Source organism: Alternaria alternata (genome assembly GCF_001642055.1).
Source record: "Alternaria alternata strain SRC1lrK2f unplaced genomic scaffold CC77scaffold_30, whole genome shotgun sequence".
Classification (NCBI taxonomy): domain Eukaryota; kingdom Fungi; phylum Ascomycota; class Dothideomycetes; order Pleosporales; family Pleosporaceae; genus Alternaria; species Alternaria alternata.
The window spans coordinates 246060-273205 of NW_017306219.1; the positions used below are offsets into that span (position 1 = coordinate 246060).

A 27146-nucleotide genomic window follows, 5' to 3' on the forward strand; every position below is an offset into this window, starting at 1 on the left:
GATCACAGCCCCACTTTCCGTCTCGGCTTCCGAGGCCTTCCGCACCACCACCACCACCACCACCACTAGCAGAAGAATGCCACCACCGTCCATATATCTCCCGAAAACCCGTCTTCCAGTCCGTCAAATTTACATCCGAAGATTTGTATTCTAGCGAGGTATATACAGTGACGGAAGCCAGACACCTCTCTATTACGTTTCAGTCCACGTCTTGAGAATTCAACGACAGAGTGCGATCAGCAAATTTGATCAGTAATGCTGTGATTCCCTCCAAAGCGGTTGGAAGCCGAAGTTCAATCAACAACGGCTATCCCACTGCTGCAAGTTCTGTGTGGTGATCCCGAAGCGCCCGTGCTGACTTTGCTGCGATCCAGCTCAGGTTCTGCGTGCGCACTTCCACGGTCTAGCCCCATCATGCAGGCTGGCTGCAGGGCTGATCGGAGATTATATTTCGGTACAGTGCGTCTGGTACAACAGCCAGTCAGCAGTAGTTAGGAACATGGAACATGGATCATGAATGCGTCACCTGCAAGATCGGCTGAAGCGTACTAACTGCTTTTGTTGTGTGCTTCGCGAGCAACCTGCTAAGATTGATTCACTATCGTGTATAGTTGTCAGCGTATGCGTTCCACGACCTGTTCCAGTATTGAAGTCAATGATTAGACTGCAGGATACAATTCACGGTACTCAAAACCGATCCCACGCTACAAACAGCACATAGCTCATACCTGCAAACGTTCTCTACACGTTATCAGCCCGACATAATACCATTATCAAGTCGTGCTTTGTTCGCCCCTTTACGCGCACAGCAACACGAAACGACAGCGACGAAATAAGAATGAATCAAGCAAAGCAAAGGCCAAACAGGTTGCTGCAACAACATGGCGATTTGCGCAAAAGCAAACGGCGCAATAGCTACCACTATAGCAAAAGTAGCAAGGATGCATTTCGAGCAACAGTGGATCACCAAGTACATTGCATCAGGAGAGTTGATCTCTCCGTAATGCAAGCAGACCAAGACCTAGCCAATAAGCATGATGGGAAATTCCAGGTCCAGACGACAAAGAGCAGACTCAGTCAAGCCTGAAGACTTCGAGCCAGCATCTACCGTACACGGTACGAGTCTTTTGTACTCTCGCGGATCAAAATGAACCCTGCTACTACGAACGCTCACACGCTACGTAGCGCGAGTGCAAAGACGTGAAATCAGATGATGCGGCGGAAAAGACAATTGTAGCAAACAGTGAGTACCCAAGATGCAAAGGTAGTGCAGTAGTGGAACATGCTGGTATGACTATACAAACCATTCCTTGGATATAATTTAGCCTTGGATGACACGAGAGAAGTTGAATGGGAGAAAGATCTTAAGGACCAGTGAGATATGTTTCAGTCCGGGAGGGGAAGGAACACCACGGTCTTGAATGGAGAAGTATGACAGTCGCGATCTATCATAAGGCACAATACCAACCTCAAAAGGCAATTGCCTTGCGAACCTCACGTGTGGACCATCTCTTTTTCACCTAAATCTCACGTTGCCACACACTCCTCTTCTTACAACGCTCTGTAAACGTTTACTACACCTACGATCACCACGACCTACGACCATCCTTATCGGAATTGCATACACCGCTCCTACTTACCACTACCGCTACCCCCAGGCGTCCACTCTCACCTCAGTGCACTCACCTATCCATATGTGGCAATGAGCATTCTCTTCCTAGCCTGTCTCCTAGCAATCTGCCTCCCAATCCTCAGTGTACAGCTTCCTCGATTGCTCCCCCACCCAATGCACCATCTCCGTATGTCAAAAACCACACCACAACGCCACCCCTCCATACACAATCCAATATCAGCATTTGAAATCCAAAAATCAAGCCAAGAGTACCCACTGAGCCCAACTCTAGAAAACCGATCCGCGCTACACAAACAGCCACCACCCCTACGACGGCGCCTACGACCGCGAGGGCCAGCCCCAACGCCGCGAAGTAGCGCACAATACGGGGGAAGGGAGGCGTTCGCAACGGACGGTGCGGACAGCGGAGTCCCGTCGACGGGAGAGGAGTCGGGCGAGTGGACGGGGAGCGAGGAAATCCACCGACTGCCGCCCTACCCGACTGCAACGACGGGATTACTGAAAGCAGGGGACCTGAACAAGGGCAAGACGGAAGAGAAAGATAAAGGCAAGGGGAGAGCGGATGCGAGGAAGCCTTGGGACCCGCCGTTTGGAAGGCGCAGGGAAGGGATGGGGAAGAAGGAAATGAATGAGAGACAGATGGGAGGGAATAAGTGGTTTGCGAGCTCGCCTGTGCCGCTGAAGAAGACGGGGAGGGATATGGAGGCCAAGGGTGTTGCGAGAAGGTTGTTTCCTGCTGATGACGAGGGCGAGTATCCGTACGACCACGAGCCACACGACGGGCTACTTGAATCACATCGTGAAGATACGCCTCGACTTACATCCACGCCTCCACCTGCACCTGGAACGAATGATTGTGCATCCACCGATGCTGCGAAATCGGGGTCAACGAAGGAGAAAACCAAGAGAAAACCAAGCGCCATGTCAGCCATTTGGATATGCGTCGGCGTCTTCGCAGTCTTGGTCACCATCTTCGTCTTCGCAATCCTAATCGCTCACTGTTTAGCATGGTTCCTCGTATCCAAAACTGAAGCCAGATTAGGCGAAGCACGGCGCGGCATCATGCAAGGTGGGGAAATGAGATTATGCTTATGCGCAGCGTGATGAAGTAGAAAGACGCCCTATTTGTTCTATTGCCACCACCCGCTATGAACGCTAAATAAATCAAAGGACAAATTACCATTTTGAAGACGGACAATAAAGCCATCAATGTAATGAAATCAGATCATCTTAACAGTCGTGATCTTCACCGTTGGCAGCAGGTGCATGACCCGTCCTCTCCAATAACTCCTGCTCCTGCCGCGGCGACCGCCTCGAACTCATAGACTTTTCCTTCTCTGAATCCCTGCTGTCTAGCCTCCCATCTATGCCGCTGAAATTCTGCTGGCTCTCGCTAAAACCAGAGTTTGTTCTGCTGGCGAGTTGCATGGCATCTGCCATGGCATGTGCGGCGACATTAGGACGCTCAACTTGGGAAGCCGTCTCGGGGTCCTCGGGCGGCTTGAACAGTGCGGCCTCGTGGTCGTCAAAGTCTTGGCCTGGATTGACAGTTTGGTACTCGACTAGCTTGACAATGCGGTACATGCCGAACGCGAGCAGAGTGCCCATGAGCGGTCCGAACCAGTAGATGTAATGGTAGCCAGGGAAGTTGTGTGTGACAACGCATGGTCCGAAGCTTCTCGCTGGGTTCAGGCTGCCGCCGGTAAAGAACACACCGACCATTTCTGCTACGAAGAGCGCTAGACCAATGCCGATTGGTGCCAGATATGTGGCCTTGTGCTTCTCGGCTGCGAGCATGAAGATTGTGAAGACGAGGAGGGAGGTGAGGAACATTTCGAGGAAGACACCGCGGGCGGCGGAGACGCCTGCACCGAGGGTTGTGGAGACGTTGAGGGGACCGGGGATGATGGCTTGGATTACGCCGGCCGCGGCCATGCCGGCGAGCATCTGGGAGAGGAAACAGAGGCATGCGCGAATGGCTGGGATGGCTCCGATGAGGTAGAGACCGAGTGTCACCTGTGGTCATGGTCAGCCCATCTTCCAGACGTTTTGATGCCATCAGGCTAACTTACAGCAGGATTGAATAGTCCTCCGCTCACTCTGAAGAATACCCACACATTGACCATCAGACTGAAGCCAAAGATCAGACTAATGTACAGCAGCACACTGGTGTCCGGCGCCTGCGTGATGCTGTTGTTGTTTTGTCCAGAGGTTGTTCGATTGCTGTATGTCGCTGCCGTGTTGGCTACACTTGTTCCTCCAAACGCAAAGAATAGGAACATGAACGTGCCTGCGAACTCTGCTGCTGCGGCAACAAGTTCATTGCGCCACCGGTTAGGTATGAAGCCGGATCTCGTGGGGTGACCTGGAGGAGTACCATCCTTCGGCAAGGTTTTAGGCTTATGAGACGATGAAGACGCGTCTTTCTTGTGTAGCGGAAGGATGTTCTTGAGCGCCATCACGACGGCTAAGACTGAAGGCTAGCCGCAGTCGTTAATTGTCGATAGTAATGGTGCAAAGCAAGAGTTTCTACGCTTGGCCAAAAGACACGAATGCCACCAGGCTGAAAAACAGTAGAAAGAGAACTAAAGAAGATAACTTCTATAGCTCACGGCTGAAGTTAATGCAAAACCACCACAAGAACAGATCTACCTTTTCGCTAGCAAACCTGACGTCTTCCACAAGCCTGAGCGCCATAATGGTCTGCGGGGTTCTGACGCGGACTACATGAGACCAGCGGTTCACCCGCCATGGCGTTGTTGAAAGTCCAATAGGCAGCCGCACGTCTCACATTTGGCGGTCCTTTGCGCGATGTTGGCCGCAAGCCACGATCATCAAGTCCAGCCACACGGTGTCAATCCCTGCGTTGAAACCCTTCATCCCCGATCATGGCACGCCCGCGGAGGTGGATAGCGGTGCATGATGCAGCGGCCGCTGTGGCGTGAGTGGTCAGAAGTTCGTGATGGAGAGGATGTGCCGTACGGGATGTGTTCAGATCGCCGGCTAGTGACGACACTGCGCTGCTTGCGGGTTAGCGAGACGGGCTAGTGGACATGATGTCACGAAAGGGTGCATCTTCAGATCGTTTGCTCGTTTGGTGTCCGTGGCTGTGGAGACTCTCCGCGCGCTCCAATGCTAGTTTCATATTGAGAATTACGACATCTACAACTGTCAAGAAGGGTGGTGTCCGCTTTGTGGCTTAGCTTTTTTGCCATGTTGCACGGTCGTGATGCAGAGAAGATGTTCTCCCGCAATTCACTCAAGTCGGCGACAAGGCGAACTTATTGAAGATCTACTGAGTTTATGCGCGGATGGCTGGAAATAGCGGTTAGCGCTCGTCAAACGCCACTGGGCCTCCCTACTAAGGCAGCTGTTGAGCCCTGCGAACGCAAAACTGGGTTAGCGTTCCAGAAGACCCTTTGTGCAACGCTTCCAAGGTTCCAGATCAATAGTGCCATCGGTTAGAAGTATCGTCAAAATCGAGGCTCTCAAGAGATGCTTTCTTTATGTGACTGGGATCTTGGCATTGGAAGAGCTTGCTGACTGCGCTGCAGGTTTGACGAGGTTTGAGCGTCTGGCAACACCACTCAACAGCGTATTCATTCACAGCCTGTCCACGATAATCAATACTACCGCCATTCCGTAATGCTTTGCTCCAGAGAAAGATCAGCACCTTCCTGTCGCCCTCCAAGCTTCTCATCGCTGTTTCTCCGTGTCTATCTCGATCACAAAGTGATATACTAATATCTGTTCCTTTGATATTATTCACATTCGCAGGTCATCGCGCACATCTTCTACGTCTCTTTGTCGATTCGGCATGCTCAAGGTCCATTGCTTTTGCGACAGATTTGTTTCTTCAGCGCTTGTATCCTTGCGCTGAATCTCAGCTCTTCCACTACTCTCTTGCTCTCAATTGACCTCCCATTCCCGTCCATAACCAGTGGAAATTCCTAGAGAGACTCAGATGTTGGGGTCACTTCGCGCTGGAACAGACGCGACATTAACCCTTCTTCGCCCCGTCTACTATCAAAAGGCATTCTCTTTGGACACGCCGTCTTACTCGTCTCCCCGGCCGCGCATCGTCCATTAGCTCTTCGTCGGTCCATTCTTTGTCTTTGACCTCGACTGTGTCCCAGTCACTCTGCTCATCGGCTTCTGGCTGTACTACCGATGTGTCAAGTATCTCGGTGTCATGTTCTAATAAAAGCCGGCTTGCCTGTGAATCTAGCTGGGATGTGGATTTACACCTGAAGGTCAGGGTAGGTCTCTTAGACAAGGATATGGTACATACATACTGCATGGTTCGATCGAAGTGTATGTTGCTTTGCTGTAATAGAGGTAATGGTGATGTAGGGCGGTTTGAGCAGAGGTACCAGAATACTGGCAATGTATGGGTACCATTTCTCCGCTCGCTGTGAAGGCATGGAGCAGTCAGTACTCGCACAGTGGAAGACAAGGTGAAGTCACAGCGAAGCGGATACAGTGAGTTATATCTGGCTGTATAGAATACTGAAAACTAACGTAGACGCTACGACTTTGTGCGGTGCAGGAACGCGTGCATTGTAGACCCTCCAAATTCCTCCTCGCACGCTGAGCTCGTATCCCGGCATGAACGCGACACTGCCATCGTGAAGATGGTACGTGGGCTCACTGCAGTCGTCAGCGCCAGAAGCATTCACTATTGCCCAGTATCTTGCACCTGTATTTTGTTCCGCACCTTCACGAACACTAATACCAGAGTAAGTTCTTTGCAGCGACCGCAGTCCCTCTCAAACCGCATGTATGCTTGTAGCGAGATCATGACAGAGGTGGAACAAGGATGTCATGCAATGATCACAACGAACAAGATAAACGTTAAAAAAAAGACCGAACCGTGAAACTCGTGTATTGAAATAGAGAAAGACGTCGAGTCTTCCCCAGTGGAAAGTGGTATCCTCGCTTCCAAATGCAATCATAACCCTCCTCTCCTCTCTCACCCACTTGAGGAACTAATCCGACGAACTGGCTCAGCTAGACAAGACACTGGAAACGATGATGACGAAAACGAGAAAGACGAACGAAGACATGACAAGCTTTCGCAGGATGAGGGAGAATAAGAGCACCCCAAAAAAAGAAGATGCCAAGGACTAAGGCTCGTCATCAGGAAAGATGTCTCGGTCCACCACCATCACAATAGCGTCGTCGGGCCTCATCATGCCAGCGCCGAACACCACCACATTGTCAACCTCCCTAGCTGCCTCAACTGCATCCGTCTCGTCCATCAAGTCCTGCGCCGCCTGGATAACGTTCCTCAGTTCCTCTTGTACGTCCCTGTTCGTCGTCGTCGGAGTTGCGACCTCCCTCTAGAACGTCTCCTCCTCAGCGCCCTCGGCCTCGGGCGGGATCTCGAAACCTTCCTCGGTGGAGTAGAGAATGGTTTGAATCTGCTTGAGCAAGCCCTCGTCCTTTTCAAGCTCGGGATCCGCTTCCATGGCCTGCTGAATCAGCAGCTCAATGTCGCGCAGCTTGCTAAAGTAAAAGTCGCGCTCGCGCTCCAGGCCCGTCACCGTCTCCTTGAGCGCCGTGTTTTCCTCGCGCAGGGCGGCGCTCGCGGCTCCTCCGCCAGACGCCAGGGGTGTGCGGGTACGCGGTGCGGCCGTGTTGGAGGCAGCGGGTGCTCGTCGGGCGGTCGAGGCAGCGGCGCGGGGAGCGGCTCCCGTGGCGACGCCGCCCTGGCCCTTGCGGCGGGCAACGGGGTCGTATTCGTGGCCTGGGAAGTGCTGGTCCCAGTACTGCTTGACGAATTGGAGGAACTCGAGGTTGTCCTGCATCTTGCACTTTACGAGCGACTCGACGCGGATGGGCTTGTCGATCTGGTGCTTGGCGAACGTGTCTAGCGTGCGTGTTAGGGGAATTGCAGTACAGCGTGTTCACTGTGAGAGAGACATACTCTGTAATACCTTGAAGTTCTGCAGGTATGCATACTCAGTGTTGGCATTGAACTTGACTCGCGACATAGGCACATCGTCTGTTGTTCCACGCTGTTAGTCTTAATCTCGCCTCGCGCACACACACACAACAGGTGGGAGGCTTACAGAATATGCTGTCGAAGACCTGGCACAGTGCTGCTCTGTTCCGCCATGTCAGTACACGTCCTCAGGCCCTGGACCCTGATGCCCCTCTGTGCCTTGGCTCGGCGCGTCTGACGTACCCGGTACCGCATTGTTCGACTTTGGTGATGTTGAGCTGGAGGAGGTTGTTCAACCAGGCCACGAGTTCTTGTCTGTGCACGTCTTGTCAGCCTATGCTCTGCACATGTCGTCTCTCCATCGCAGCCTAACCCCTCGGAGACCGTACCTTGATTCTCCCATGGCGGATATGCCTTTGTGCTGACGTCTAAAACTTTGTTTTGAATGATCAGCAATGAGATAAAAGCATAGACTAGAGTGTCTGTGTACAGAGGTGGCGCTGGAGGCGGTGGGCGAAGACGATTGCTGTTATTTGTTGATGCGCCTGCCCCGTCGGGGAGTCGACAATTTGGGCGCCGTTGCCCCACCAAGTTCTTAGCGCCGATGCCATAGCGTTCCACGTCACGTGCTGCACACTCTACTGACACGAGAATTTCTATGAGCTGATCCGTCATGGGACATCATGGACTTATTTACACCGCTATCGCCCTTCCCCAGTCTTGCTTCCATCTATGCCGCAAACTCTCTCCCAACAACAACCCTGTCAGTTCTCGCAGCCTCAAAAGCCCTCACAACCGCAGGATACCACACGTTCGCCATTTTGACGTCGCCACTATCATTTGGATGTACTCCGTCCCTCAGATCCGCACTCCCACTAAACCCCGTATACTGGTCTACAACCCAGATGGGGCTCTGCGTCGTATTAAGACCTTGCGCCCAGGGCACGATCGCGCGGTTCAGTTCCTGGACCTTGCCGTTGTAGTTCCCGATGCCTAGGGGGATGATTTGGGCAACCTGAGATGTCAAGGTAAGCAGGTGTATGTCTGACACTGTGGCATAGGCATATGCTGGGTAAGAGAGACGTACGATGATCTTCATCTTGGGATTCGACGTCCGCATAGTGCCAATGAGTTTGGTGAACGCAGCGATAATGTCCGTTACCGCTTTGTTCTGCTGCACGATATCGTTTGTGCCCAAGTGCATGGTGATGACATCTGCGGGGTTCGTCTTTAGCCATCCGTCAAGCTGGTTCTTATTCGCGATATCGATGGCGAGGAAGCCTAGAGTTTGATTTACCGAGTCAGTTTATTTCTCCAATGCATTTCGTATATGGGCATAGTGACCAGAGTGTCCTTCATTGTCGCGGTCATAGGTCGTGTCGCGGCAGTTGTTCTCCGTCTTGCCACTGCCAACGAAGTTGACGTTTGCCCACTCAGTGGTACGAAGCCGCTGCCACAGTTTTGATCGCCAGCAGACTATTTCCGTTATGCTGTCGCCAAAGGGCATGTAGCGAATTGGGGTTGTGTTGTTTGTCGACTGAGCTGAAGCGATTGCGAGGAGAGCAATGGCGGAGAGGCACTTGAGGGATACCATTGTGACGGCTGCGGGATTATGGGAAGATGTTCGTATCTGTGTATCGCTGTTGCTTCTGTATCATGTCTAGTAAGTTGGCCTGACCGCCTTCTTATCTTCTCCTCTTCCATGTTGTCGACAAGGACGCCTCGCAACAAACCATCTATCGCGCACTCTAACATCGTTTGCAGCATATGAAGATGACATCTCCATCACTCTTGATGCATCTATACGCACCTAAACGTACATCGTAGCCACGGAGAGAAGGAGATTTTCGTGACGCGACCGACATTTGCATGCCGCTACGTGTTTCCGGGGCACTATGTGCGAGGCTAAATGCAGCTGCCGGACGACCGTTAATTTACGCGGGACATACACCCTGCAAGAGGCGGCATGAAGGCGGGGAAAGAGCCTCAGACTTGCTTCGACACTGCAGCATTGTGTGGACGTCAAAGCATGATGCGATACCATCAAACGGCACAGACTTTCGGCACTAACACCATATGACAATCGCAAGAAGAAGTCGTGGAAGGTCGGTACAACGGGCCATAGGGCAGACGGATGTTGCACTTGTGGGTCTGCGCTGTACGGAGAAATTAGAGGTGCCTGCGAATATCTCAAGCGATATTCTATTGTCATACTGTTCAACCCCGCTCGTCGTGTTGCACGTGCATTTCTCATCCGGCGCTTGCACACAGTCCTGCGGGTATCTGGTATACTGAACGGCGTTCTCACTGAACACCACCAACACCGATATCACCAACATCACCAACTATCGCACATCGTCAACCGTCACGTGCGAATGGAAGGAACCAACAAACGAATGTGAGGACCATAAAAGGTCTACCCGTGTAGTACTTGCTATGTACAAATGTATGCGCTATCGTATTCAGAAGACTCATCCATTGGGCGCAGCTTATATCTTGTTCAATTCCCGACCTCGTCACTTCATGTCAGTACAAGGAAGCAAGGAAGCTCCGTGTTCGCCAGTAAGACACAGTACCGTCATACCATGACACATTCAACGGCAGGTGCCAAGGCAAGACCTAACACCCACCGCTCGCGAAGCTTCTAGAGCCAGAAGTCGAACCACTTCAACGCCTGAATATACGCCGACTGCTTTGCATACTTCTGCCTGGGGATATTGGCATTGACTCTAACTCCAAATCCGTGGGGGGCGCCCGAGTACAGTGTCTGTTCGTACGTCACATTGTTACCCGTGAGAAGACGGTCGGCGTCATAACGTTGCGTAATATTGAAAGTTGCATCAAGTTCTAAATCACCGCGTCAGTCTGCTTACGAACACGCCACTGCAAGAGCCACTCACCACCAGCCGCGATACTAATTGGGTTTACAATCTGGGCGATCTCGGCGTTGGAAAGTACGCTCGGATGCGCAGTGAAGCCCAAATCAACACCCTTGCCTTCGGCCAAGAAGCGGGCTACATATCTGCCTCCAAAGCAATATCCGACGGCCCCGATAGTCTGGATACCAAGGTCATCGCGCATGTATGCAATCGTCTTCTCGATGATGGGATCGACGTTGGCGGGCTGGTGGTTGGGAAACCACGCGGTCAAGTTGAGCTGGCCTTCGGGAATGTCGCTAGGAATTGCGTCGCCGGCGAACAGATCTGGTATCACGGTAAGGTATCCTGCGCGAGCATATGAGTCTGCAAGCCTAGAAACACGAATTAGCTTTCCATAGTTTGCAAAGCTTTTGCTGCGCGCAAACTTACAACTTGTTTTGGAGGAGCGGGATTCCAAAGATGTCGGATATGAAGAGGATCACGTTGCTGCTATTCGTCTTGCTGCGATGGTCCGGGTACGCGTGGTACATTTCAACTTTGATATTTCAGAGCTGCTCACAACGATCAATTGGTCCCGAGACGGACTTACTTCCGCTGATGTTCTTGATCTCGCCCTTTGGTTGGCCTTCGCTGATCACAGATGGAAATAGAGATACTGGCTCCTTCCAGGCGAACGCAAGGGTCGATGTCGCAAGCGCAAATGCACAAGCGCGGGCGAGCTTCATCGTCATGTTGGTATGGAGAAACGTGGACCGGAGAAGTTTGGGATTGATACAAGCAAAGTAGCGACGGATGTCCGAGATAGATATGCCTTTATACCTGTAGTCTCAAGTAGACTGCCTTCCTGATTCTCCTACAATCGGTCATCACGCCTTCCGATTTGCGGAAAAGCGGACGGGTAAGTAAACATCCAACTGCGTCATCATCCCGGTACATCCAGGTTGGCACACGTGATGGTATTCAGGGGAGATAGCCCTGGAGATGTAATTTCGACGAGCTACGCGGCAAGATTACAAATGTAGATCTTTACTGTAGCTGTCAGCTCTGTGCATTAGCGGCTTGTATGTCTTGGCACCCCTCTCTTCCAGACTTGGATCTATCCTCCTTACAAAGCCTGATGTAAGGTACCGTGTACGCATCTCTGCATAAGGGACGGGAGATCCGCATGGTAGAGTGATTTTGCGTGGACGCCTGCCTCTGCCCTTGCTCTAGCGTTTGTGCAGCGCTTCTGTTGCAGCGCGATGATTGTTGAAATCGTGGTTTTGCCGAACGGCGGTTTTGAGTGAACAAGCTGTTCACTAAAGACCGAAAACACGCTAGAACTGTTTTGACCAAAGGCTAAAGCTAAGCCCAAACTCGCCTACCTTGTAGTCAGCATGTCGCATAAAGAGGCTCCATGTCCAAGGTCAATGGAGTGCGATACGCACTAGTTTCAATATGGCGCTGCAGAACCCTCATTCAGATGCATCCAACATGACGATCGTACCGACATCGCGTATACCTGATGCGATCAGCAAAGAGGAAGACTGGAGCGGAAAACCAAGCTCAGAAAGACGCAAGCTTCAGAATCGACTCAATCAAAGAGCTCGTCGTAAGTGCCTCATATACATGCATCCGAACGCTGAGAGTAACAACTGCAAGGTAGAAGAAAATTCGAGGCGTCGAACTCGACTCTTGCCTTGATATCCCAGAGAAGCCGCGCGCCTCCAAAGGAACTACTTGCCTCGTACTTGGAATTAAAAGCGTCGGGAATGACCGACACATTGATCACTCCAGAACTGGAACAAGTCATCCGTCAATTCGCAGATGCAGCATATATCCGATATCTGCAAAATGCGCCCCTCTTATCTCATCTACCTACTATGATCCACCTGAACATTCTAAATGCTCTAGCCGGCAATGCTTCGGTTCTTGGTCTTTCAAAGTCATGGCTGCTTTGCGACTCTGTATCTCCTTTGACCCAGCATAGACCGCTCGAGCTCGCGTGCCCTCGTGTCCTGTTTCCCACGGTGCTACAACTGACCACTTCGCACCACCCATGGGTGGATTTGTTCCCTTTACCTCAACTCCGAGATAACATCCTCCGGGCAGCTTTACAAGACCCGCACTTTGATGAAGATGAGTTGTGGTTCGATCTTCTGGAGACAAAGTGCGCTCCTGGTCGTGCTGAGAGTCCGTCGCTTCTGGTATGGGGCGAACCTTGGGATATTTGGAAGTGGGAAGTCAATAATGAGTTTCTGAGGAAATGGAGTCATCTACTGGACGGATGTACGACGTTGTTGGAGTCTACAAACAACTGGCGAAGAAGGAGAGGTGAGAGACCCATCTCATTCTCGTCAAATGCAACTGAGAGCCGTCGATGATGTAGCGGTCTTGCATTACTGCTACTGCTGGAGTGAACATCAATCGACGTCCTTCCGCATGGCGACCATGAACAGACGGTGTGCAAGGGCATATTGACAAGGAGCCGGGAATATGCTGGAGTTGCAGATTATTACGATGAATATGTTTTGGATGAGCAATCATCAAGAGTCAGTGTCGAGACAATGCCTTCATGTAAGTGCTTTCCTAATCGGTCTTAGCCTCTGTCAGCAGTTTGCACTGTCTTGGCATCAACGACGTCAAGCAGTTCTACGATCTTTGCTCAAGGCATTCGTAATGCTTTTCAGCCTCACATGTATATGCTTGATTAAGGGCATGGATAATACGACCTTGCGAGTTGTTCGGCGCCATTCGGTGAGGTTGTGTCAACGTTTTGACCCATCATGACAGGGACAGTGCGATATCTTGGAAGATTACATGCCTTCCAGGTATCGAGTCCGTCGGAATGACCGAGATATGTATGTAACCTGTAAGGTAGTATGTGGACCTGCCAAATCGCACTAGTTACCCATCGAAGGATATAAAGACGACCGTCGTCTACGCAATAACAGGTCGCAAATTTCATCTACCTTTTCCACCATTGCATTACTATCCCAGCAGTGCTACCGCAGAATGAGGGCTACATTCTCTTCTATTATCGCAACAAGCATGATAACGATGTCGACCATGGCACAGAATCTCTCGTTCGGAGCAGACAACTTCTATCGCAGCAACAACGTCACCTTAACCCCCATCAGTTTCCCAACACTTTACCACTCCGACGTCGCTGGCAACATCTTCGTTCCACACGATCTCAACCGTACCGACGCACCAGCCATCATTGTTGGCCACCCTTTCGGTGCAACAAAGGAGCAGAGCGCAAACCTCTACGCTCAAAAGCTAGCAGAGCAGGGCTTCGTCACCGTGTCCCTCGATCTTCCGTTCTGGGGCATCAGTGTAGGCACACCGCGCAATGCCGTTCTGCCCGACCTCTATGCAGAGGCGTACAGCTCCGCGGTAGATTTACTCGGCACGCAAGAATTTGTCGATCGAGAGAAGATTGGCATTGTTGGTGTTTGTGGCAGCGGCGCATTCGTCATCAGTGCTGCCAAGATTGATTCCCGAATCAAAGCTGTTGCAACAGTCAGCATGTAGTAAGGCATCTCTATCCAAGCTGCGTTTGAGACATGCACTAACTACATACACCCACGTTTAGCAACCATGGCATGCTCCATCGCACTGGCTTAGGGAACTCCCGAAACCTCACACAACGCCAGGACTTCATCGCCGCAGCAAACGCACAGCGCTGGGCCGAAGTAGATGGCAGCTCTATCGCCCACACCGATGGCGCACCACACACGACAAATTCAACTCCAGTCGGGCTTGAATTCTATGACTTTTACCGCACTCCTCGCGGGGAGTACACGCCCGAGGGTATTTCACGGAACATCACTACCGATCCAACGACGTCGAGCAATGTCAAGTTCATCAACTTCTACCCGTTTGAGGATATCGAGTCCATCTCGCCTCGTCCGATGATGTTTGTTGCGGGTGATCAGGCGCATTCGAAAGAGTTTAGCGAGATTGCTTTTGCGAGGGCGAGTGAGCCGAAGGAGATGGTCTGGGTACCGAATGCTGGACATGTTGATCTTTACGATCGCGCAGAGCTCATTCCGGTTGCGACGCTCACGAAGTTCTTTCAGGAAAATCTACAGTAGAACATTTGTGGATGGTGATCTCGTAGAAATCGCGGCTGCGATGACCCTTCCTGTTCATATGAGGCGACCTTGTCATCGACGGCGTTGATATGAATATGGTAGTTGTCAGTGATCTGTGGCCCGAGGGTCATACTTGGCAAGGCTGTTCACCGCTCTGGTTCAGGTTGAGTATGTATGTACACCATCTTTTAACATCACATCCTGTCATCATACTTCCCCTTCCCATAAATTTCAACCTACTTCCCGAATACATCGTCGTGATTGCCGATCATGGCGAGCCCTCCATGCGGTCTCCATCCTTTAACCTTCCACTCCCCACTCTCTATCTTGACGTACGTGAACTCCAGAAACGAGCTGTTATCCCACTCGCCAACATGTCCATCGGAAAACTCTCTCACGTGCCATGCGCGAACTTGCCAGATTCCTTTGGCTTCTGAGGTGCTCGTGCGAGTGAACATGCTACCACCAAGGAGGTGCTGGGTTTTGACTTGGAATGGTGTTATTGAGAATATGCAAGATATATTGCAGATGAAGAGAAGAAAGAAATAAGGGGGGTCGTGATGGTGGGTGAAACGTACGGTCTGGATGCCCTAAGCCTTCTGTCCTGAAAGCGCTCTCGAAGAATTGCTTGGGAGGGCACTTTCGAACTGTCCCCACAGCAGGAAAATCGGAGTAGTCTGCAACTATCTCCGGTGCTGTTATTGTGAGGAAAGTCGGTAGATCCTAGTATCACTATCAGTACATTGCTACGAAGCGGTTCTTGCGCATCTCAAGTTAGTGTAAATACCTTTTTGTCCCACGCGATCGACCATCTGAAGGAAAGTTCGCGGAAAGAACGCTCGTCCTCGAAAGAGTTGAAGAGAGTTGAAGTGGTCATTTGTGCCAGTTTTTCTCTTCGCACGTATAGAGATCAAGAGCGTTTTTCATGCATGTGCGGTACGCTGGTCCGTTTTATACCTTCATGGACATATCAGATATGGAAATAAATTACCATAAAAGCTGCTACGCTTTCCTCTTCCAGGCGCCCTTTACAAGTACCGAGACACCGACTGAAAACGAAATCCAGCTCTCACAATTGGCTGTAGGAGAACGAGGCTTTGGTCATGGCGTAAATCTGTTTAGCATCCCTTGATGTTCAAGACAGTGAATGTCGGACGTTGGTAATGCCGAATGCCGAGATTAGTGCGACCTTTGCAAGCTTTTCGTCTAGGATCAAGAATATTTGTTATGTAATTCTGTAATCATCAATCGTAAGTCATCACGTCGTAGCCTACACCATCCCATCACATGATATGTAGCCTCGCCTCTTCGTATCCAAGCCGATCCTTAGCCCGCTCACAAACAGGCCATCTAGAAAAGGCCTAGAAACTCTCCCTCTTGACCGCAAGGAAGGTCAAACTCCAAAGCTGTCGAATGTTGCTCTCGGTCGAAGTCAATGAGCCAAGCTGCGCCACCTGGAATCCGTTATTGTACTGCCAGCTCCAGACTTCATGGCTGAGCTGATCGCGGTTGGCATCAATGGTATCCCACAGGCTGTTGTAAGCACGAACAACCTTATCATGAACCTCGGAGTTTGTGCAGAATTCTAAAAGAGGGCGTCAGCAGAGTTTATGATGCAGGAAAACATTAGTAGCTTACCAGGAGCGTCGTCCCTCGCGCATCGACCCAGTTGTCGTGCCAGTCCAGCACCCATCATTGCGAGTTGCCAGCTCCAAACCACAGTCCCGTGGTAATCTGTCTTTGAGAAGCCTGCAGCAAAGCCTGCGTCTCCGGCGTAGGCTGGGTTGGCAACGAACAAGCCAACGTTGCTCGATAAGCCTACCGGGAATGGTTGAAGAATGTGAGAAGCAGTCTGGTCGATATATGACGTCAGCTGGGTTTGGTTCGTGGTGTCCAGGAAGAAGTGACGGAAGCAATCGTCGGTGTTCATGACAGGCACGACTGGTGAACCAACATTGCCATCTAGGGCGAGACCATAGTAAGTGACATCGCCAGCAATACTATCGGCGTTGCTTGGTACACCAAGGTTTGCGGCGGAGACATAATTTTGCACAAGAGATTTGGCAGTGGCTTGCGGTACGGTGACCTGGAAGAATTGTAGCGTCTCGTCTTCCCAGATCTGGGCGTACTGATCAGCCTTTTGAGACCAGTCTGGGTGGTCTGGGAAGAAACCTGCACCACTCAGGCTAGCGATAGCCCGAAGACCTGCTGGTACAAGCGCCGTGTTAACGTCGTACGGTATGCGGCCCCCTCCTAGGCCGTTATTGGAGTCGCGCCATTCACCAACAGATTCGCCCTGGTTAAGTTTGATGAGATTATCTTTTACAGGACTTTGCGCAAACGGTTCAGCGATCCGCATGATCTTTTCGGCGGTAGTTTGGGCCAGCTGAGAGTAAGGCAGCCCGTCGTTCTCGGCGAGAAACGTTGCAGTCTTGCGGAAGAAAGCATCGGAACGTTGCTTGCCAGCGTCTGTATCTACAAAGTAGCTCTTCATAGCGACGGGGAGCATGAAATCGCTGTCGATCATCTTGTAGTCACAGCTGGGCGCACTAGAATCAACTCCCTTCTTTTTGTTCAGCCAAGTCGAGTAGTCACCAATAACCTCTTCGTGACACACTGTGCCATCATTGCGGTTGATTCGCTCGATGACAGCTCCGATGACAGCTTCAATAGCGGCTTCGCTGAGAATAGATTGCATCAGGAGCAGTGACAGCATACTGTCGCGGCCAAAGTAGGTGAGGAAGCGCCAGGTGCCAGCTAGAAGTTTATCTGTGTATGACAGAAATGACAATGAGGTGGTTTGATCCGGGTTTTGCGCGATCAATCCCGAAGACGCATCATTTAGGACTTCCTGTGGGCTAAGCTGCTCCAGCTGTGGGTAGTTGTAAGAAGCTTCGAAGCTATAGCTCCCCGCGCCGAAAGTCAAAGTCCATGCTGCTTCGCGGTTGAGCGTGATAGCTTGGGCACCATTCAAAGGCGAGAATTTCAGCGTGGTAGTTGTTACGCCGTCAAACCAAGTGCGGTTGATCGATGCGCTGCCATCTCCGTTGATCGCGAATCCGAAGCTGTTCTGGAAGTCTTGACTGACCCCACCTCCCTCTGTGAAGTCGCGGATGCTTCGTATACTGCCCAGAATAGGTACGGTCAGTCTAGCAGACGTATCGAAGTTGATGGACCCTGAAACACCCACGCGGTCCGACGCGGTCAATGGCTTCACTGACTGTCCGTTCTCGGAATCTTCTAGCCTCATGGTCAAACTGCCCTGGCCGCTCTCAGGGGCAAAGAGCGCCATAGCGCCACTATTGCCAGCGGGCCATGCAACAAGCAGGCGAGGCTTGACAACGTTGAGATCGCTGTTGGGCTGAGGACTGGTGACGATAACGTGGGCGCTAGTATGACAGTCAGAATAGAAGTGGTTGTCCTGGGGACCGTCTTGAAGAGACAGCCTCGTAGCTGCTTCCGCGCATGGTGAGGATAGGTCAGTGGCAGGTGGAGGAGAGTTTGGTGACCCTTGAGGGTAGGCTAGGACGCCAGCTATCAGGGCGGCTGAACCCAGTACCGTCAATGCGACCATGGCAATTCTGATTGATACATTAACTGTTAGGTACCGCATACTGAGGGTCAGGAACTTACTTTTGTCGTTAAAAGATCCTCCAGTAATTCCAGGTTGTGGTAAGTGGTGATAGGTACGGCGAACGTCAAGTGCTTCACAAATACAATCTCGGTGATTGAAATACCAAGCAGGGTCTTCTATTACCGCTATTTCACATATTCCGGGCCGTGCGCACAAACAATAGAGTCAATACTTTTCTTCTTTCCTGGTCCATGCTTCACTTATATACTTTTCGACCCCATACCGCCCTGTTCATGACCCGCACGTGAAATGCTGTCACACGACACAAAAGAGTTGGACGTCATCGCGCGGGCCGTTAGTAGCCCAAGTCGTCTGAGATGTGAAGCTCGCCCTAGCTGCCTTGTGGAGAGACTTCATGATCACGATGGCTACTCCGGTGTCTTGTTTGTGGGGTAGAAAAGGGTTGGTTCGTTAGCCTTTGACCCGGTGATCTAACTTGCCGAGCGCTTAGACGGATCGGGTCGAGATCTACCCCGGGTCCACCACGCCGCATCGTGCGTCATGACCCGCGAACTTCATAGGACACCTGCGGCTTTTACAGCTTCCACAGGAACAGACAACGACCCTGCATGAGCAGCGCATTGAATGTTCATTTGCTTCTGCAAACAACTCAACCTTCTGATAACAGTATATGAATTCAAACTGCGTTGTCGTTAGAAGCACCACAACATTCCCGGCGCACTTCCGATGGAGCTTGCCAGCTCCAGTGCCAGTTTGTCAAGCATGGCTACAACGGGCTGCAAGTCTCTTACTAGAGGTTCATCATAGGCCAGAAGGCGGCGAGAGGAAATCAAGTACCTGTTTGGTTGCCACTCGTGGCTCGCTCTTGCAATCTCGTCATAGTCTGGGGGTACAGCAACCGAGGCTGTTCAGGTAGCGCTGAACCAATGGCGTAATATACAGAGTCTTCCTGTTTCCAAGTGGAACCTCACTGCCATCGTCTCCTGACTAGACGCGCAAGGTCTAGAGTAAGTCCTGTTAAGTAACGGAAGAGGTCAGCCAATCAGCGGTCGATCCTGATATGAGGTACAACATCGCCAAATCTGGGGTAATTACAGAATGTGTATGGGTAAACAATCATTACGAAGACCTTTGCCGGGCCCGATACCCTGGTTCACGGTCATCAAGAGATGCTTGTATCCTGCTCGGTGCCCTTTTTGAGAGTTCGGCGCGATTCACTTAAGCCGTACCCGTTCGCATCGCCCTCCTTAGTCCGACTCAGCTACCCAAGGCTTAACTGAAAATGCGACTTTCGAAGAAGATTCTATCGTCTTTCTTGATTACTACCGCGTATGCACATGGCCGAGTAACGCGTATAACAACTACTACCGGTGACACCTACAATGGTTGGGATCCCGCATCTTCGGATGACCTGATACCGCCACAGCCTCTTGCTGCATGGTCAGCATCGAACTTAGGCAAGATAGTTGCTTCATCGTGACGGTTCAACACATTTGACGCTGTCTAGGCAACATATACATCCCACCCTCTCAATTCAACACCACAAATATTTCCTGCCACTACAACGCCGTCCCCGGCGCTCTCCAAATTCCTATAACAGCCGGCGAGGAACTAAAGCTACAATGGAATGAATGGCCAACTTCACACGTCGGGCCTGTGATGACATATCTAGCACAATGCGAGGGCAGCTGTGCGGACGCAAAGAAAGACGACTTGGAGTGGGTGAAAATTGATGAGCTGGGATGGCTGAACAGTACAGGTTGGAACGTGATAGATCTAGGTGGAACATGGGCGGCGAATGTACTCATCGCGAATGGTTTTTCATGGGTGGTCAGGATACCAGAGGTGCTGGAGGAGGGAAGTTATGTGCTAAGACATGAGATTATCGCGTTGCACGTTGCGGAAAAGGTGGACGGAGCACAAGCATATCCGCAGTGCGTGAATCTCCGGGTGGCGCGAGGGACGGGTGGGGAGGGGAGGAGGTTGGATGGGGGTGTGAAGGGGGAAGAGTTATATGGGAGTAGCGATGAGGGTATACTAGTGGATGTACATAGGAAGATTGAGGGATATAAGATTCCTGGACCGAAGGTATGGGCGTATGCGACACCGCTTAAACAGGCCAATCAATAAGGTCTTCCTGGGAGACTAAGTCACATCCGGATCCAATGCTGTGATATCTAATCTTGATACTGATCAACTACATAGACCCTGATACTGACAGTGTGAGATTCCAGTGTCAACCTATGACTGCGTGCAACCAAAGAACGCCGGCTTCAAGTTCACGTCCTTCACAGCCACCTCAGCAAGAAATCCTTCCACCCCCTTCGCAAGCTTTGGCTTCGCATAACGCTTTAGCGCTATTCTCAACGCCTTCCCTTTCGATGTCTGCTTACCATACCTCTTCCGCTGCACCTTTATCCATCGGGCATCATTGATCAAGTACGGATTGGCACCTGCGTCTAGTAACGACAGAATACCCGAAACACACTCACCAGTTGTTGCCAAATAAAGCGGTCGTCTCAAAACAGCTCGATACTTCGGTCCATTCGGATCCGCGCCAAGTTCCAGGAGCTTTTTGATGATGGTTGTCATGCGGCGTCCCTCTGCAAGCCTTATCGCGGTGATGAGGGGGTAGGTAGATGGGTAGCCTTTGATGCTCGATGGGTAGACTTGGTTGATTGCTAAACACCCTGGACCACCCAGGGAATAAGGGAAGAAGATGTGGAGAAGGGAGACTTTCGAAAGGCGACAGGCTGTTTCGAATGCCTTATAAAACGTGGATATACCTGCTTGCGTCGGGCGACAAAGCAGGAGACGAAGCATGTCTTTGTGGCCACATGTAACAGCTCTATCAAGCCATTCTGCCGTGCAAGCCTCTGTCGGGAAACCAAAGGCTTCCACGTATTTATGAAGTAAGTAATCAATGATACCGCAATGTTGCAGCTCGATGCAGGTGCAGATCGCTTGACGAAATGAGATATGCTCAGGTCGAGAACTAGATCCGGAAGCGCAAAGTCAGCATATGTCTTGTTTGCATCTTGCAGTGGGAAACTTACCCGTAACGGTGATGGAGATCGACGACGTCCTCGTTCTGGTTGGTGACGGCTTGTTGCGCGATCGCTTTAGCAACACCAAAGTGCCCTGCATAAACGGCGACATCCAGCGGATATCCAAAGGCTGGCGACTCCTGCCACAGTGAGTCTCTATCCTTCGCAGCCTCGGTTCTCAAGAGACAAAGATCGCCTAGATCAGCAGCCATAGCAACCAAGTTGACTGTGCTGCTCACTGATAGTGCCTCTATCTGGTGGTGGTTTAGCTTGTTTGTTTGGGTTAAAACGAACGTCAGCGCGCCGTCGCAATTGCAGGCAAAGAGTTCGCATAGAAGCCTCCGTAGTTTGGAGACTGCCTCATCGCCAGTAATCCAAGACTCCTTTATCAAGATGACATCGCGTATGAACTCAGGGACATGGGTGCGCACAAAGCCGTTCAGCTTTGTGCTACGCGTGTAGAGGAAGTCGGCGAGTTTGTGCTGAAGGATCTCGCGTCCGGCACGTGTCTTGTTGTATGCATAGAGAGACGGGGTAGCAAGGACTTCGTAGGTGATGTAGGTTTGAAAAGCTTCTGATATCCAGTAAATCAGTGCGATGTTCATGATAGATGGATTGTGACGTGATTCTTACTGCTTGTTCCTCGAACCTTCCAAGCTTCAGCAATGCCGTGTTTCTTGACTAAGATGTGCGTAATACGCTGGAAGATCTCTGGTGGTAAGTCAAGTAGCCGCATGTTTGTTGTAAGTAAGCAGAGTGTGATGTTGGGTTAGAAGTGATGCGGACTAGAGGTTGACAGAGCAACTCTTGTTATATAGTCGGGTAGACTTGTTGCAGTGACCGTTGCTAACAACAAAGGGAAGGTGAGAAAAATCTTAGTAATGTAATATTACTTAGCAAAGGATAGCCACAGTGGTTGAGGACAGAGAGGTGAGAGAGGAAAGTGATCACAATGAGCCGAGAACTTCACTACTTTGCACTCCTCCCCGAAATGTGCGCTCGGCCAATGGCGACACGCCAAAGTCTCTCGCCGCGAACCTTTGATTAACGGTATTAGTCAAGAAAATAGTCACGGGCAGATCAACTGCGACCGCGAGAGATGTTTGGTAATTTGAGCTCCTATTAGCAAGGTAGCACGCCGTCGGGACGCTATACAAATGTCCGACAACGCAGTGCACGGTGTTGAGGTCCTACACAAAACCTTGTCATGGCAAGAAATTGGGCGCTATCCTGAGCAGAGTATGCGGGTTACGACTTACAAGAAGAGGAAGGGAAAGGGAACGACAAGAAGATGCGAAAGTGCGGTATCGCTGCATCGCGAGAGAATTGCTGAAGAAGAGACTACTGCGAAAGTCGAAAAGAGCGCTGTGATGGCAAAGAGATCTCGGAACGATAAGGTGTGAGAGCCCTTGCTTCTCAGTCGGATCATTCTTAAGATTTTAATTCCAAGGTGTATAGGATATCACCGTGATTGTGGTACTTCTTGTTCTGAATTACCTGACTGCATAGGTACTTGCTGTCGCGAAAGTTCGAGAGTAGCCCATCTGCTATTTATCAAAAGAATGATATGAGTGATGCATGATCCTAGGGTCAGACGTGGCCGTCTGATGTCGAACAAGGTGTTGGTGATAGGAGTCATGGTGTTGAGTTCCCCAAGGCAAACCTCAATCGCCTAGGTGACGCACGTGGCGCTAGCGTGCCGCGGCTGCGTCCAACGACGTCAATCAAGCCAGGACCCTGGATCTCGCGCAAGACGTCTTTTCTTTTTGCGCTCAGCGCGTCTTTGACAATAAACCTTCAATAACCGGAATACACGCATATCACGCGCAGACACCTAGCCTGGACTGCCAAAACAACGCTACCGTCGCGAATAAAGTGCACGCGACCGCGCGAGGCACCGGCCAAACACAAGACGGCCGCCTGCCGCCGACATCAGCGACAACACCACTCTTACCCTGCATAACATCCACCACATACATCGCAATCATGGCGCCTTTAAAGATCTCGATACCGACAGCACAGAACCAGACACCTGAGAACGGAAAGGCCTACACATCGTATACCATCAAGATCGAACACCCCTTCCCCCGCGCCACAACCAGCGTTCAGAAGCGCTACTCCGACTTCTCCTCTCTCGACTCGGCCTTGCGATCAGAAGCCGGGTGCGCGCCGCCCGCCCCCCTCCCACCAAAATCCTGGCTCGGCGGCTTCCTAGGCATAGGCAACACGGCAAGCTCACCCGAAGCCATCGAGAAGCGACGAGCAGGCCTGGAGGCCTATCTACGGGCCATCGAGAGCAGCGAAGACGGACGCTGGCGCATTTGCAAAGCCTACAAGTCCTTCCTCGACCTTGGCGGCGAACAAAACGGCAGCAACGGGAAGAAAACTACTGGCTTCCCCGGTTCACAGTTTGGAAAAGACAGGGTGAGGGATTCGTCGGACTGGCTGGATAAACACGCTGAACTCAAATCTAACCTCCAAGACGCACGGAGATGGTTGACGAAACGCGAACAAGCGACCGCAGCAACTGCGCAGCACGAGGCAGCGGCTAATGCCAAGAAGAGCCTCGTCAGAGCTTCTACGCTCATCTCGGCGCTGGACGAAGGCTTGAGCCGGCTAGGTGGCGCGAACACAAAAGGCGGTTCGGACGACTGGTCCGGCGAGAAACTAGGCGACGGCGAGATACGCCGCAGAAAGGACATGATCAGTGGTCTACGCAAAGAACGCGATGGTCTAGATTCGGTGCTCAACAGCATGGCTGTCAAGGCTGCGATATCGGGTTCTGGTGCCGCCTCGCACAATGCGCCGTCGACGTCTTCGGCTGCTGTCACGGAGAGCCAGAAAGCGGGTCTGTTTAAAGGCGCGGCGTCTGCCAAACCGTCGTCGTCCAGTCGCAGAGTGCTGGGCGGCGCACCGGCGCAGGAAACGGATAAAACGCGCGAATTGGATAATGAAGGTGTTTTGCAGTTGCAGCAGCAGATTATTGCTGCGCAGGACGAGGATCTGGTTGATATAGCGACTGTGGTGAGGAGGATGAAGGAGATGGGTGTCACGATTAACAGGGAGATTGTCGAGCAGAATGCCATGCTTGGGTTGTTTGAGGAGGATGTCGAGAGGGTGGATGGCAAGATTAAGATTGCTAAGAAGAGGATTGATAAGATTCATTGAGTGCAGTCGACTACGCATCTGGGGGTAGAGAGTGGGGCGGACGGGAGAAGTTCATCTCGCGCTTGTAATATATGGTATTGGAGTACGGCTATTGGTATTGGTATTGGTATTGGCACTAGGGTAGTCTTTCGATTAGCTTGGCAAGGTTCGGATAATATGATTGTGATACCCCTTTGAATAAGATAACACGATGCCTGGGTGCAATTCGCATACCACATGTGCATCTATGTATCTCAACAGTACATTATTGATCCACTCTCTTCTGCTCATGTAAGAAACGATCGTAATCCCTCCTCGCCTTCCTCTGACCAGAACTCGACCCCTCTCAAACCCACTGATCAGTGCTCCGCTTAATTCGTCCCATGGCTTTCTGCGTCACCGAACATCCAACCAAATCTCCTATTTCTTCTCTGGCCTGCTCCTCTACCACCATGCAGAACCTCTTCCTTGCCCCCATCATGATTCGCTTCCCTACACGCTGCCCATGGTTGCTTTCGTCGCAGATCTCGACCTATCACATCCGTTCGCGAAATGAACATGCCACTTGCATCTCCCCCAACATTCCCATTTCTAATCCCAGTCCGCGGAATTAAATTTCCTTCTTTTCCGCTGCCCTGGTTCGGGTTCGAAGAGTAATGCCTCCTCGCCTGCTCCTCTACCACCGCCGTCATCGGAACCATCGACTCCGATGATGCAGGATTCATGTTTGATAGATCGGCTGCGTATGGAGGAGGGTCCGCTGGAGGATATGGACCTATTTGAATAGGAGGAAGTCCTTGTGCATGACGTGACTGTAGATTACGCTGCGTGACCGCTAGTCCGGCATACGCCCGCTGTAGCAATTCTATTCCTTTTTCGCCTTCGGGGATTGCTGAAGGAACCTCACCTCGTGGTAGATTATAAGGAGGCGGGAAAACCTGGCGGCTTTTTACCAGTTGGCCGCGGTGAAACGTCTCGGGATTGTTTGTCATCAAGGTGTTTAGGGGGTGCTTGTTGGGAAGGAGGTGCTTGTTGGGAGGAGGTACTACCTCTTGGCCGGAGTTGTTGAACAAGGCCCCACTGTATGGGTTTCGATGCAATTGGGATCCAGGGACGACAATGTCATCAGCTCGGAAGCTTTTGTGCACTGCGGCCCAGTCGGTATACATGGGCCATGTTGCATAATCTACCAATGACGAATGCTTCCGTGGAAAGGGTCTCGGCATTTCGAACGCGGCAGCTTCTGGTCGAAGAGGCGTGCTACCAGAGGTGGATGGTTGAGTATGGTTGTCGGAGCTGAAGGGAAGTGACCTGTTCGGTAGAAATGCTTGTCCTCTGAATGGGGTAACTCGATTATTGTATGGGGCAACTTCTAGTCGGAGAGGACTATTTACGACATTAGATGATTGTGTTCCGGAAAATGACCATTTCTTTCCTTTTGGGGCGTATTTGTCCTTCGATGTCTGAAATCCGACAGATTGGCGAAGCTCCTCGACTGTTTGATTGTGGCCTTTACCAGGTATGAAGGTGGCAGCTGGCGGAGGAAAGGGCGGATGGATTGGCGGTGGTGATTTGGTTTTGGGCTCATTGTTGAACAACCGGCGTGCCTCAACTGCTCGCCATGCAGCTGCAATTTTTTGACCCCGACTTTCTGTACTCTCGCCGAGCTACGGTGGAGCGTTCGGTGGTGCGAGCCGGGACTCTTTGTTGATATTGTCCGAATCCCCTACAGCAGCACTTGCATTTGCGTCCCTGAACGTGTCGTTTTGCTTCCTTTGGCCGTTGAGGAGCGGGCAGAGCCTATTGGGGATTGTGTTAGCGGATTCGTTCAATACAGAGTAAATCTTGATGACTTGCTTTGTGTTTGTCTTGATGTGGCCCACCTCGCCGCAGTTTGCACACTTGCGAGGTGTTGCTCCACCCTTTCCTGGCCCACCAGGCGGTAGAGCACTACTGCTAGATCCATGGGGCTGGGCCGACTCTCGTTGTGTAATTCTGTTTTCCCTCTCCAATCGATTCGCTCGCTCGTGGGATCCGAATTTGACGGCATCGAAACGGGCGTTCGCTGGTGCTGGCCGAGATCTTCCATCTTTATGTGCCTGGCCAAAACTTGTTATCGGAGGTGGGACACCGTTGTTAAACAGCGGTTGCTCCCTTGCCGTCTCTCTTTTGAAATGCGCTTGTCTTTCTGACTCATTTGCCCGCTCTCGTGCATTGATACGGCCCCACTCCACGACTTGGTTGGGATCCGGGTCTGCATAGCTGCCATCTCGTAGGTTCTCTCTAGCAACCACACCTGGATCGTCATCTCGCAAAAGGTTTGTCAGTCCCGGGATGCTGTCGCACAAGAAGCAGTGACCAGGATATCGCTCCGGCTCCTAGATGCGAGCTTGTATACATTCTTTGCCGAAAACGTGGCGACAATAGGGCATCTCGACTGGTGTGTGTTCGTTGCTGAGCCTCTGGTGACACCCATCGCAATTGACATATTTGTATGTGTTGTAGTCGATCGGTCCGCTGCTCGGAGTGTCACCGTTGGGGTTACCGCCGTGGGGAGCTCCAGGAGCCGAGGAATCCATTAGCGAGTGCTGGACAATTATATTGGAGGTAAGACCCAATCAAGCGATGGGATATGGTAACTGGCGGCGAGTGGAAATGTAGCTCTAGTGGGTGGTGAAAGAGCGTTTTAACAATGTCGTTAGACAGGGGTTATGGTTGTAGTGACTAACGGTGAGTCGGATCGCAAGCTCAGGTGAGCCGTAGAATACCTAAGTAATGACGCTGCAGAATTAGAAATGCGTGATAGTGAAGGGTGGTAA

At 51.4% G+C, this 27146-nt stretch overlaps 14 protein-coding genes across 14 annotated transcripts; 5 read left to right on the forward strand and 9 right to left on the reverse strand.

Annotated features, from left to right (window-relative positions):
• Positions 1 to 1786: 1786 nt before the first annotated feature.
• CC77DRAFT_1082166 (hypothetical protein) lies at positions 1787 to 2737 on the forward strand (the record flags this gene model as incomplete). Its single annotated transcript, XM_018529352.1, has 2 exons — positions 1787 to 1799; positions 1854 to 2737. The coding sequence occupies 2 exons, from the start codon at positions 1787 to 1789 to the stop codon at positions 2735 to 2737; spliced, it is 897 nt and encodes a 298-aa protein (XP_018380155.1).
• A 126-nt stretch (positions 2738 to 2863) lies between these two features.
• CC77DRAFT_948379 (aquaporin-like protein) lies at positions 2864 to 4092 on the reverse strand (the record flags this gene model as incomplete). The annotated part of the gene is made up of 2 exons (XM_018535195.1): positions 2864 to 3649; positions 3706 to 4092. The coding sequence occupies 2 exons, from the start codon at positions 4090 to 4092 to the stop codon at positions 2864 to 2866; spliced, it is 1173 nt and encodes a 390-aa protein (XP_018380156.1).
• On the forward strand, positions 3985 to 4425 carry CC77DRAFT_556224 (hypothetical protein). The gene has a single exon (XM_018532165.1). The coding sequence runs from the start codon at positions 4143 to 4145 to the stop codon at positions 4362 to 4364; it is 222 nt and encodes a 73-aa protein (XP_018380157.1). The 5' UTR covers positions 3985 to 4142; the 3' UTR covers positions 4365 to 4425.
• Positions 4426 to 6975: 2550 nt separating this feature from the next.
• CC77DRAFT_1035491 (hypothetical protein) lies at positions 6976 to 7983 on the reverse strand (the record flags this gene model as incomplete). Its single annotated transcript, XM_018526941.1, has 5 exons — positions 6976 to 7505; positions 7563 to 7640; positions 7708 to 7742; positions 7824 to 7895; positions 7970 to 7983. 5 exons carry the CDS (start codon positions 7981 to 7983, stop codon positions 6976 to 6978), a joined length of 729 nt encoding a protein of 242 aa, XP_018380158.1.
• Positions 7984 to 8248: 265 nt separating this feature from the next.
• Positions 8249 to 9458, reverse strand: CC77DRAFT_974855 (SGNH hydrolase). Its single transcript, XM_018535907.1, has 3 exons — positions 8925 to 9458; positions 8668 to 8861; positions 8249 to 8595 (listed from the first exon to the last, which is right to left on the reverse strand). The coding sequence occupies exons 1-3, from the start codon at positions 9172 to 9174 to the stop codon at positions 8311 to 8313; spliced, it is 729 nt and encodes a 242-aa protein (XP_018380159.1). The 5' UTR covers positions 9175 to 9458; the 3' UTR covers positions 8249 to 8310.
• Positions 9459 to 10224: 766 nt separating this feature from the next.
• Positions 10225 to 10989, reverse strand: CC77DRAFT_948240 (alpha/beta-hydrolase; the record flags this gene model as incomplete). Its single annotated transcript, XM_018535189.1, has 3 exons — positions 10225 to 10427; positions 10481 to 10830; positions 10889 to 10989. The coding sequence occupies 3 exons, from the start codon at positions 10987 to 10989 to the stop codon at positions 10225 to 10227; spliced, it is 654 nt and encodes a 217-aa protein (XP_018380160.1).
• A 1221-nt stretch (positions 10990 to 12210) lies between these two features.
• On the forward strand, positions 12211 to 12906 carry CC77DRAFT_1000900 (hypothetical protein; the record flags this gene model as incomplete). Its single annotated transcript, XM_018523134.1, has 1 exon — positions 12211 to 12906. One exon carries the CDS (start codon positions 12211 to 12213, stop codon positions 12820 to 12822), a length of 612 nt encoding a protein of 203 aa, XP_018380161.1. The 3' UTR covers positions 12823 to 12906.
• A 1768-nt stretch (positions 12907 to 14674) lies between these two features.
• Positions 14675 to 15598, reverse strand: CC77DRAFT_1025632 (hypothetical protein). Its single transcript, XM_018526101.1, has 3 exons — positions 15326 to 15598; positions 15117 to 15261; positions 14675 to 15025 (listed from the first exon to the last, which is right to left on the reverse strand). The coding sequence occupies exons 1-3, from the start codon at positions 15413 to 15415 to the stop codon at positions 14775 to 14777; spliced, it is 486 nt and encodes a 161-aa protein (XP_018380162.1). The 5' UTR covers positions 15416 to 15598; the 3' UTR covers positions 14675 to 14774.
• Positions 15599 to 15819: 221 nt separating this feature from the next.
• Positions 15820 to 18558, reverse strand: CC77DRAFT_1054720 (hypothetical protein). The gene is made up of 3 exons (XM_018527810.1): positions 18172 to 18558; positions 16177 to 18119; positions 15820 to 16123 (listed from the first exon to the last, which is right to left on the reverse strand). Exons 2-3 carry the CDS (start codon positions 18110 to 18112, stop codon positions 15900 to 15902), a joined length of 2160 nt encoding a protein of 719 aa, XP_018380163.1. The 5' UTR covers positions 18113 to 18119; positions 18172 to 18558; the 3' UTR covers positions 15820 to 15899.
• A 778-nt stretch (positions 18559 to 19336) lies between these two features.
• Positions 19337 to 20263, forward strand: CC77DRAFT_1044591 (endoglucanase IV; the record flags this gene model as incomplete). Its single annotated transcript, XM_018527363.1, has 2 exons — positions 19337 to 19590; positions 19641 to 20263. The coding sequence occupies exons 1-2, from the start codon at positions 19416 to 19418 to the stop codon at positions 20261 to 20263; spliced, it is 798 nt and encodes a 265-aa protein (XP_018380164.1). The 5' UTR covers positions 19337 to 19415.
• A 111-nt stretch (positions 20264 to 20374) lies between these two features.
• Positions 20375 to 21916, reverse strand: CC77DRAFT_948217 (hypothetical protein; the record flags this gene model as incomplete). Its single annotated transcript, XM_018535187.1, has 3 exons — positions 20375 to 21128; positions 21190 to 21754; positions 21814 to 21916. The coding sequence occupies 3 exons, from the start codon at positions 21914 to 21916 to the stop codon at positions 20375 to 20377; spliced, it is 1422 nt and encodes a 473-aa protein (XP_018380165.1).
• A 1018-nt stretch (positions 21917 to 22934) lies between these two features.
• On the forward strand, positions 22935 to 24544 carry CC77DRAFT_1025634 (hypothetical protein). The gene has a single exon (XM_018526102.1). The coding sequence runs from the start codon at positions 23167 to 23169 to the stop codon at positions 24346 to 24348; it is 1182 nt and encodes a 393-aa protein (XP_018380166.1). The 5' UTR covers positions 22935 to 23166; the 3' UTR covers positions 24349 to 24544.
• A 31-nt stretch (positions 24545 to 24575) lies between these two features.
• Positions 24576 to 25635, reverse strand: CC77DRAFT_556431 (hypothetical protein). Its single transcript, XM_018532166.1, has one exon. The coding sequence runs from the start codon at positions 25551 to 25553 to the stop codon at positions 24699 to 24701; it is 855 nt and encodes a 284-aa protein (XP_018380167.1). The 5' UTR covers positions 25554 to 25635; the 3' UTR covers positions 24576 to 24698.
• Positions 25636 to 26647: 1012 nt separating this feature from the next.
• Positions 26648 to 27046, reverse strand: CC77DRAFT_556440 (hypothetical protein). Its single transcript, XM_018532167.1, has one exon. The coding sequence runs from the start codon at positions 26904 to 26906 to the stop codon at positions 26706 to 26708; it is 201 nt and encodes a 66-aa protein (XP_018380168.1). The 5' UTR covers positions 26907 to 27046; the 3' UTR covers positions 26648 to 26705.
• Positions 27047 to 27146: the final 100 nt, after the last annotated feature.

Coding starts and splice junctions, on each gene's coding strand:
- CC77DRAFT_556224 (XM_018532165.1), top strand. CDS start 4,143: ATGGTGCAAAGCAAGAGTTTCTACGCTTGGCCAAAAGACACGAATGCC.
- CC77DRAFT_974855 (XM_018535907.1), bottom strand. CDS start 9,174: ATGGTATCCCTCAAGTGCCTCTCCGCCATTGCTCTCCTCGCAATCGCT. Junction 8,862..8,924: donor CGACAATGAAGGACACTCTG/GTCACTATGCCC, acceptor ATCAAACTCTAG/GCTTCCTCGCCATCGATATC. Junction 8,596..8,667: donor ATCCCAAGATGAAGATCATC/GTACGTCTCTCT, acceptor TTGACATCTCAG/GTTGCCCAAATCATCCCCCT.
- CC77DRAFT_1025632 (XM_018526101.1), bottom strand. CDS start 15,415: ATGACCACTTCAACTCTCTTCAACTCTTTCGAGGACGAGCGTTCTTTC. Junction 15,262..15,325: donor CGATCGCGTGGGACAAAAAG/GTATTTACACTA, acceptor TAGTGATACTAG/GATCTACCGACTTTCCTCAC. Junction 15,026..15,116: donor AGGCTTAGGGCATCCAGACC/GTACGTTTCACC, acceptor CACCATTCCAAG/TCAAAACCCAGCACCTCCTT.
- CC77DRAFT_1054720 (XM_018527810.1), bottom strand. CDS start 18,112: ATGGTCGCATTGACGGTACTGGGTTCAGCCGCCCTGATAGCTGGCGTC. Junction 16,124..16,176: donor CGCGAGGGACGACGCTCCTG/GTAAGCTACTAA, acceptor GCCCTCTTTTAG/AATTCTGCACAAACTCCGAG.
- CC77DRAFT_1025634 (XM_018526102.1), top strand. CDS start 23,167: ATGGCGCCTTTAAAGATCTCGATACCGACAGCACAGAACCAGACACCT.
- CC77DRAFT_556431 (XM_018532166.1), bottom strand. CDS start 25,553: ATGCCGAGACCCTTTCCACGGAAGCATTCGTCATTGGTAGATTATGCA.
- CC77DRAFT_556440 (XM_018532167.1), bottom strand. CDS start 26,906: ATGGATTCCTCGGCTCCTGGAGCTCCCCACGGCGGTAACCCCAACGGT.